Source organism: Leptonychotes weddellii, chromosome 16, assembly GCF_054177405.1.
Source record: "Leptonychotes weddellii isolate Sample4059 chromosome 16, ASM5417740v2, whole genome shotgun sequence".
Lineage (NCBI taxonomy): Eukaryota > Metazoa > Chordata > Mammalia > Carnivora > Phocidae > Leptonychotes > Leptonychotes weddellii.
Genome location: NC_138384.1, coordinates 41717290 through 41726725, shown reverse-complemented (window position 1 = coordinate 41726725; position 9436 = coordinate 41717290). Strand labels below are relative to the sequence as shown.

General features: G+C 61.9%; 1 protein-coding gene across 1 annotated transcript in view; it reads left to right on the top strand.

The window, feature by feature from the left end:
* Positions 1-6723, top strand: part of MEGF8 (multiple EGF like domains 8) — a 39930-nt gene extending 33207 nt beyond the window's left edge. Inside the window, exons 35-41 of the mRNA XM_081807899.1 lie at positions 808-1015; positions 1147-1306; positions 1636-1828; positions 2248-2418; positions 2510-2640; positions 3154-3286; positions 4139-6723. Of these exons, the coding sequence (XP_081664025.1) occupies positions 808-1015; positions 1147-1306; positions 1636-1828; positions 2248-2418; positions 2510-2640; positions 3154-3286; positions 4139-5407 (2265 nt within the window). The 3' untranslated portion in view covers positions 5408-6723. The remainder of the gene's footprint in view (positions 1-807; positions 1016-1146; positions 1307-1635; positions 1829-2247; positions 2419-2509; positions 2641-3153; positions 3287-4138) is intronic.
* The last annotated feature ends 2713 nt before the right edge of the window (positions 6724-9436 follow it).

The following is a 9436-nucleotide window of genomic DNA, read 5'->3' as shown; positions in this document are numbered from 1 at the left end:
AAGGCCCGAACAGTAAATAAAATACTCTGACACCCTGCGGAAAGTTCCCAAGAGTCTGACCCTGACTGCGCACCTTGTCTGGGTCCCAGGACGTGCTGAGTGATGGCGTGTGAGCTACTGGGCAGCCCCTGACCGCAGACTCCGCTTCCCAGCCCAGCACGGGAGGACCCTGCGGCCCCAGCAGCCAGCTGCACGTTTTCCCTAAGTGACAATGGCTTGCAACCCTGCACCTGTCGCTAGTTTCTGTCCCAACCTGGGATTGGTGCCCCCCTTTGGTTGTGAGAAACAGCCATGCGCGCTAAGCCAGGTGGGGAGACCGACACCGCCAGTCACACCAACACAGTGGTACCTCTTGGAGCCCAGGGTGCAAAGTGCAGCCAGGCCTGGCGACGGGGCCTGGAAAAGCTGCCCTCCTCCCCCCCGCCCCGCCCGCTGTGGGCTTGGGGGGTGTGGTCCTCATCGATGCTTCCTTCTGCATCTGCTCTTTTCCTGTCCCTCTATTCTCTTCATTTGCTGTGTTTTGCTCATCCTAACAGCCCCCAAAGCCCTCACCTCCAGAATCTTCCAGTTTCAAGGATGCCCCTAGCCTGACTCCCATTGTGGACTTCCAGGTTACAAATGCTTGACAGGGAGAATGTGATTAACCCCTGCTGGTATCCACTTTGACCCATGGGCTGTGGCCAGAGAGGGGCGAGAGCCCCGAGGAGGGGGTGCGGTCTGGGAAGACACGCAGAATGTGTTTGATCCTCTTTCTCTGCCTCTCTCTTGCCCACCCCCCCCATTTCTCATCTCCCCTCCCCTGTACAGTGTCTGAGCCCCTCCTACCTGCCCCTGCGATGTATGGCTGGAGGCTGTGGCCGCCTGCTGCGAGGACCCGAGAGCTGCTCCCTGGGCTGTGCTCAGGCTTCCCAGTGTGCCCTGTGCCTGTGGCGCCCCCACTGTGGCTGGTGTGCCTGGGGGGGCCAGGATGGGGGTGGCCGCTGCCTGGAGGGTGGACTCAGCGGTCCCCGGGACGGTGAGCCGCGCTCGGGGGTGGGTCTGGCACAGAGAACCTGGGGGCACTGGGGGCCGTCTCGGAGGGGGGCCCGGGTGGCTGGGCAGCTGCTGCAGAGGCACCCGGTGCAGCTCTGCGTGTCCCTGTGCCAGGGCTGACGTGCGGGCGGCCTGGGGCCTCCTGGGCCTTCCTGTCCTGCCCCCCTGAGGACGAGTGTGCAAACGGGCACCACGACTGCAACGAGACGCAGAACTGCCACGACCGGCCGCACGGTTACGAGTGCAGCTGCAAGGCGGGCTACACCATGGACAAGTGAGGTGGCGGGGGCCCAGGCGACTGTGGGGGGCGGGCTGTGGGAGCAGGAACGGGTGAGGCGTGGGCCGGCGCAGATGTGAGGCGTGGCATTCATGCAGGAAGGGGTGAAGGGCCAGCGCGTGGAGGGGCAGGGCTCGCTGGGAAGAGGGAGGATGGCAGGCTAGCCCCTGAGGGAGATGGAGGCTAGACCCCGGAGGGGGAGCGTGGGACAGACCAGGGCTGAGCCACGAGTTGAGGGCGGTCTAGTGGGTGGTGGGCTGGCCGGACCCCCGAGGACCCCGGCCCTGCCCTGCCCCTCCACCGCCCCCCGCCCCCTGCCCCTGCAGTGTGACCGGGCTGTGCCGCCCCGTGTGCGCCCAGGGCTGCGTGAACGGCTCGTGTGTGGAACCCGACCACTGCCGCTGCCACTTCGGCTTCGTGGGCCGCAACTGCTCCACCGAGTGTCGCTGCAACCGCCACAGCGAGTGTGCGGGCGTGGGGGCCCGCGACCACTGCTTGCTATGCCGTAACCACACCAAGGTGGGCTGCCCGGGGCCTCCGACGCACCCGTGTCTTGAGCCTCACTCCGAGCCTGGAGGAGCCAGGCCCCAGGGTGGGGGAGGCTTTGGGGACACTGCCTGGATTCGTGTCAGAGAGGGGCCGCCCCGGAATAGCGGACAGAGTCAGTGCTGAACTAGGGAGGCGGGGCCCGTGGAGGAGGACTCCGGGTGGCACAGGGAAGGGCTTTCTGAGCTCAACACCTGGAGCTGGACGGGCGCGAACGCCACCCCCCTCGGCCTGAGTCACCGGAGGTGCGCAAGCGAAGGCAGAGGCTAAACTGCCCCAAGGCTGGGACGGCCCGAACCAAGAGCCTGAGCCCCTGCTGCCCTCCCGCAGCGCTCCCAGAGGGCCCCTTCTCCCACCCTGCCTGCTCTGACCACCCCGTCCCCGGTTTCCAGGGCAGCCACTGTGAGCAGTGCCTCCCCCTGTTCGTGGGTTCAGCTGTGGGGGGCGGGACCTGCCGGCCGTGCCACGCCTTCTGTCGTGGCAACAGCCACGTCTGCGTCTCCAGGAAGGAGCTCGAAATGGCCAGGAAGGAGCCCGAGAAGTACTCACTGGATCCGGAGGAGGTAGGAGAGGCCACGGGCCAGGACTCCTGGGTCTCGGGAGGAGGGGGCTGGCCCACGCCTCTTTGCGATCACCCCGTCTTTCCTTGGCCAGATTGACAACTGGGTGACCGAGGGGCCCAGTGAAGATGAGGCCGTGTGTGTGAACTGCCAGAATAACAGCTATGGGGACAAATGCGAGAGCTGTCTGCACGGCTACTTCCTCCTGGACGGGAAGTGCACCAAGTGAGAAGCAGGGGGGCCGGGGACCCTAGCCCTGCCCACAGCGAATAGCTCTGGGAGCCACACCCCTCTCCCCAGTTCTCTGCCCTCAGGCAGGAGCGGACAGCATCCCCAGGGAGGCCCGGGGCTGAGGCCGAGCTGGGGGCCATGAGCCAGGCTCAGGTGGGAGACCCCCTCCCTCAGAGGCCGGTGCTGACACGCAGACCACAGAGCATCCGCCATGGAGACTGGGGGGCAGAGAGGGAGCTGCCAAGGGGCGAGGCCTTCGGGCGGCCTCCCACCCCAGCCCTTCCTTCCCGAATGCTCAGTAGACTTGAGTCATTCCGACCTGGCTTCAAGTCCTAACCTTGCCGCTGACTGGCTCCCTGGCTTTGGGCAAATGGCTTGACCCCCTGTGAGCTTCAGTTTCCTCTTCTGGCCTGGAGCTCGGACTCAAGCTCACCTCTGCAGCATCGAGCCTGGACCCCTGTGGGCCAGGGGAGCTCTGTGACCCCTGTCTTCCCCCCGCTTCCTCAGATGCCAGTGTAATGGCCATGCAGATACATGTAACGAGCAGGACGGGACGGGCTGCCCGTGTCAGAACAATACGGAGACGGGCACGTGCCAGGGCAGCTCCCCTAGTGACCGTCGGGACTGCTACAGGTACCAGGTACGGCTGGAGAAGTGAGTTCCAGGCCAAGGGCCCTGCACCCCGAGAGGGCCACTCATTCATCCAGCACATATTTACTGAGCCCCTACTGTGTGCTGGGCTGCATGGGAGGCACTGGGATGCAGTGGGCACCAAAATGGGCAGGGTGTTCTGTCCTCGGGAAAGTTACATTCCCGTGGAGGAGCTGAGCAACAAACGAATGAGTAAGTTAGATGCAGAGCATGTTAATGATGAGCAGTGAGGAGAAAGGAGTGGGAATGGTAGATATGACGACCAAGGAGGGCCTCGGTGAGAAGGTGACACTTGAGAAACGATCTGATAGAAGTCGGGATACCAGACAAGCAGCCACGGGGGTTGTGGGCGAGTAGAGAGTGATCCAGGCAAGAGGATCAGCCAGTGCAAAGGCCCTGAGGTGGGACGTACCTCATGCAGTCCAGAAACAGCAAGGCTGGCAGGTGAGGCCGGCCCACCCTGTGCTGTGCCTGGAGCTTCGGCAGTCCCATGCGTGAGCCCTGTTTGCCGCCTGGGTACAGAGGAGGGATCTCAAGTTCAGCGAGCTTAGCCACCCAAGTAGTGAGGAGTAGAGGCAGGTTCGACAGAGCCCTTCATCGCTGCGCCTGAGAGTTCCAGAGGCCTCCACATCAGGGTGGGACAGCAGCGCTGGAGCGTGGGGTCCTGGGGGCCTCCACACTGCGTCGGGGTGAGGGACAGTCCCCAGGAAGCTGCTGGGGACTGAGGGAGCCTGGGGCAGTGGCTGCTCACCAGTCGGTCCAGAATGTCAGGACTTGGAGGGTGGCCGGGCGCTGAGCTCAGCCCTGACCGCCCCCGCCCCTCGCCCCCCGCCCCCCGCAGTGCGCCAAGTGCCGGGAGTCATTCCACGGGAGCCCGCTGGGTGGCCAGCAGTGCTACCGCCTCATCTCCGTGGAGCAGGAATGCTGCCTCGACCCCACGTCCCAGACCAACTGCTTCCACGAACCCAAGCGCCGGGCTCTGGGCCCTGGCCGCACGGTCCTCTTCGGCGTACAGCCCAAGTTTACCAATGTGGACATCCGCCTGACGCTGGATGTGACCTTCGGTGCCGTGGACCTCTATGTCTCCACCTCCTACGACACGTTTGTGGTCCGCGTGGCCCCCGACACAGGCGTCCACACTGTGCATATCCAGCCCCCTCCACCCCCGCCGCCTCCCCCACCCCCTGCTGACGGCGGACTCCGGGGGGCCGGGGACCCAGGGGGACCGGGGTCCGGGAGTGGGCCAGGCACCCCAGCCGAGCCACGGGTGCGGGAAGTGTGGCCACGCGGCCTGATCACCTACGTGACGGTGACGGAGCCGTCGGCAGTGCTCGTGGTTCGTGGCGTGCGGGACCGGCTGGTCATCACCTACCCGCACGAGCACCATGCTCTCAAGTCCAGCCGCTTCTACCTGCTCCTGCTGGGCGTGGGGGACCCGAGCGGGCCCGGCGCCAACGGCTCGGCCGACTCGCAGGGCCTGCTCTTCTTCCGGCAGGACCAGGCCCACATCGACCTGTTTGTCTTCTTCTCCGTCTTCTTCTCCTGCTTCTTTCTCTTCCTCTCGCTCTGTGTGCTCCTCTGGAAGGCCAAACAGGCCCTGGACCAGCGGCAGGAGCAGCGGCGGCACCTGCAGGAGATGACCAAGATGGCCAGCCGCCCTTTTGCCAAGGTCACTGTCTGCTTCCCGCCCGACCCCGCTGCCCCGGCCCCTGCCTGGAAGCCGGCCGGGCTCCCGCCGCCCACCTTCCGCCGTTCCGAACCCTTCCTGGCACCCCTGCTGCTGACCGGGGCCGGCGGGCCCTGGGGACCCGTGGGAGGAGGCTGCTGCCCACCAGCCATCCCCACCACGACTGCCGGCCTGCGAGCCGGGCCTATCACCCTCGAGCCCACCGAAGATGGTATGGCTGGGGTGGCCACGCTGCTGCTCCAGCTGCCTGGGGGACCCCAAGCGCCCAACGGTGCCTGCCTGGGCTCGGCACTTGTCACGCTGAGACACAGACTGCACGAGTACTGTGGGGGCGGCGGGGGCGCCGGGGGCAGTGGGCACGGGGCTGGCGCAGGCCGGAAGGGACTGTTGAGCCAGGACAATCTCACCAGCATGTCCCTCTGACCCACGGTGGGCTCCTCAGCCACGGCAGCGCAGTGCCCTGATGACGCCGCCCTGGACTCGGGGCTCCTCTGCCTGGGGGCCCCCCGGACAGTGTGTCCTCAGAGACCTCCGACTCCCTTTCCCTGGGCCTCCCCAGCCAGGGCACTCGCCGTTCTGCAGCCAACAATTATTTATTGAATACTTACTCTACGCTGTTGAAGGCACTGGGCAGAGCAGAAAGCGAGACAGACCAGTTCCCTGATCTTGTGGGGCTTCGGTTCCAGTGGAGGGAGACAATCAGTGCGTGCACGTGTGCGCACGCACACACACACACACACACACACGTGAGATCATTTCTGTGAAGGAGAGGCCAGGAGGGATCACAGGATGTGGCCATGAGGGACCGCGGGGTAGGGTAAGTTGGGCACTCGGAGAAGCTGGGCCTAAAGATTGAGAGAACCGGCTGCGGGGAGAACGCTGGGAAGTGGGTCGCAGGTGGAGGGAGCTGCAAGGACAAGTCCCAGAGGTGGGGACCAGCGTGCTTTATTGGAGGGATCGGAGAGGTGGCCAGTGTGACCCAGACCGAGTGCAAAGAGGAGGTGAGGTTGGGGACCAGGCAGGGGTGGCATCACCCAGGGACGTGCAGGCCCCAGATAGGGTTTTGAGTTTTATTCTCAGGGCAATGGGAAGCCGTGGGACAGTTGTATGAGGGTGAATGACAGGATCCGACGTACCTATTCAAGAGGTCCCTCAGCTGTGGTGTGGAGAATGGGTCGGAGGGGACAAGAGATGACAGTGGGCTGGACTAGGGTGGTGGTGGGGAGGGGGTGGGTCAGGGACAGGTGCAGGATGTGTGTGGATGTTGGGGTGGGAGAGGGGAATCCAGGACGACCTCGACTTTGTAGCTCAAACTATGGGCGGACGGCGGGGTCGTCTATTACAGTGGGGCAGCCTGGGGCTTGTGGGGACGATCAGAAGTCCAGTCTGAGATGCCCTGTAGGCATCTCTTCAATCAGGCCCAGCCAGGGAGACAGACCGCTCTGCGTATTTCAGTGGAAGGAACCAAGTGCAGGGGATTGGCTGTTCTGGTCTACGCATCAGAGGTGGGACGGTGAGGTAGCAGCCACCACCTTGGACTTCTGAGCTCCTGTCCCCCTTGAGGACAGCTCCCATCCTAGCCATCTTGAACTTGGGACTCCTTTTTGCAAGACTCCATCCCCCAGCTGCGGGTTTGGACCTCGAGGAGCTGAGCCCCGCCTCTTCTCTGCTGGGGCCCTCAGTCTATGAGGCTGAAAGAGGGACAGTGCTTGAAGCAGCAAATAAAGAGTGTGGGGGAAGGCCGGTGTCTGAGCGCCGTGTGCATGCAGGAGATGGGGTGTCTTGTTTCTCGGAACAGCACCCGAGTGTAGAGAAATCTAACCGGTGTGCTTACCTTGGTGGCCCGTCAGAGCTGCGTGGCTGGGCCTGGCTCCACCCTGCCTCTCCTATGCAGGGGTGGGATGGTGCTGCTTGTTTGTCCCTAGAAAGGACGGACCTAGGGGAGGTGGGGGCGCAGAGACCTCTGGCCCTTCCTCAGATCCCTGTCTCAGGGAGACCCGTTTGTCTCAGGAGGTAAAACAGACTCCCTTGGTCCCAGGCTTGGGTTTTATTCTGGCCTCAGAAGAGTTGAGGCAGCAGAGAGACCAAGATGCCCCAACATGATGAGTTTCCTCGAATCCGAGAAGGCTCTCACGGCCCAAACGGGGAGCATCTCGGGGGCCTTCACCTGCCAGGCCCGCAGGGCAAGCAAGAGCATGGCCCAGGCGGTGGAAATGCGCCCTCAGTTGGCCTTGCGCAGCGTGGGAGTCCAGGTGAGAGGTAAGCACCATGCCTTCTGGTTCAGGCAGCCCAGGGGCAAGGCTGGTGGCTTCATCCAGTGGTTAGCCAAAGTGAGGTGCACTGGGGGGGGGGTTGCATCTGCAGTGCAGTCCACGAAAATCAGTATTTTCAGATTTATGGGCAACGTCCAGGATTTTCAGGGATGACTCTGCCCACACAGGAGTTCTGCCTTGATGAGCTGTTGGTAGTACCTGCCCTCCACGACGTGACCGTGAACTTGTATGTGCTGAGCACCCGTGTTAGATGGCTCTCCTGGCCATGTTCCTGCCCAGCAATCGTATGAGGGGGTAACTAATCCCGGTGTGCAGATGAGAAGACCGAAGTTCATAGACCTCATTCAGCTGTTCAGGGACAGCTGCCCCATGACTCAAATCCACATGCCTGACCACCAGGCCCTCTCACCCCCTGAGGAGGGAGGCCCCGGGAATAAGGAGGAGACGAGGCCACAGAGAGCAAAAGGGGCATCGTGCACATTCTTCCTTAGCCCACCTAGCTGAGCGCTGTCCCAGCACAGAGCGGGCGCTAGGGGCAGGTGTTTGAAATACCCAGTTTCTGCCAGGGGTCAGGCACAATTTCCCACCCAGGAAGCTCACCAGAAGCAGGGCGTGCTGCCTCGGGGAGTCCCAGGCCAGTCTCCAGTCCCAGTGGAGCGGTCATCCTGCACCACCAGGAAGGAGCTAAGGTGGTTCTTCAAGACTCGTCTGCGTTCTGATCAGACCTTTGGTAAGGTCTCTTTCCCGCCACCAGCCTGTGACTGCCTTCCGGGGCAGAGCATTTGCACTGTGACTGGACCCTGTCCCTGGGACGCAGAGCCGCCCTCTCCAGCTGCTGTCCATAGCGTGCGGATGCTCCTGTACGAATGCCCTATAGCACTGTCCCTCCACTTAGCCCCTCAGCGGGCACCTTGCTCTGCTATCCACATACCTGAATGCAAGAGGCTCCAGGAGCGTGAGAGAAAGCCTGAGCATGGGAGCCTGAAGGTCTGGATTCAGGGGTCTGTGTATGGCCATCAATGCCCTAAGGATTTCGGGAAAAGGGGTGGGGGGGATTTCACCAAGGGCCTACAGCATTCCAGGTAGTGAGTGCTGGGTGCTTGGTGTGTCTTTTACTCTTCCCCCACATCAATGCTGAGAGGTACAGGTTTGTGCCCCCATTTTGCAGATTTGGAAACTAAGCCCCTTGCCTAAGGACTCAGGGCAGATTAACAGCCCAGATTCTGATGCAAGCCTGTCTGTCCATTGCCCCCTCCCCCAATTACCTCTAAAATCATGTCCCTTTTCTGCGTCCATGGCTCCCACCTGTGATCACTCCTCTCCACCTGCAATGGGCTCCACACTGTTCTAGGTGCTGGGAACACAGCTGTGAATGAGGTCCCCGCCCTCATGGAGCTGACACACCAGCGGGGAGCCAGATAATAAATAAGCAAATGATGTGGTATGTTGATATATGGCCAGAAAAACAAGGTGATGAAGGAGGGGAAGGGGGGGTCGGTACTCGCTATGGAAGATAAGGTAGAAGGGAAGGCCTCTCTCTTCAGACGGCGTGTGAGCAGAAGTGCAGGAATGAGCCATAGGGACATGTGAGGGAAGAGAATTCCAAGTCGGGGGAACGGCTAGTGCAAAGGCCCTGCGGTGGGAGCATGGCTAGCATTGGAGAAACAACCACGAGACTCGTCAGAGGGAATAAGGAGGAGAGAAGGGCACAGAGGAAGCAGGAAGCAGATGGTGCAGGTCCTTGGGCCACAGTGAGGGCTCTGGCTTGAACTCTATGCAGGAAGAGCCATGAGAAGTTTCTGAGGGCAGGAGGGATGTGACCTAACTCAGGTGTTCACAGGGCTTCTCTGTGGGAGGAAACTAAAGATGTGGAGTTAGGGCACGGAGCCCAGTGAGGAGCCACTGCATTAGTCTAGGCTGAAGAGGAGGGTGGCTGGAACAAGGTGGGGGCAGCGGAGTAGGGAGAAGTGAGGTTTTGGATATATTCTGAAAGTAGAACTAACGAAACTAGTTGACAGGTTGGGACATTGGGTAATAAAGTGACTGAGCAGCTGGAAAGATGGGGTTTGCTATTTCCTGAGAGGGGGAGCCTGGGAGTAGCAGGTTTTGGGTGGGGAATCTAGAGTTAGGTTTTATTTATTTATTTATTTGAGAGAGAGAGAGAGTACTTGCAGGGTGG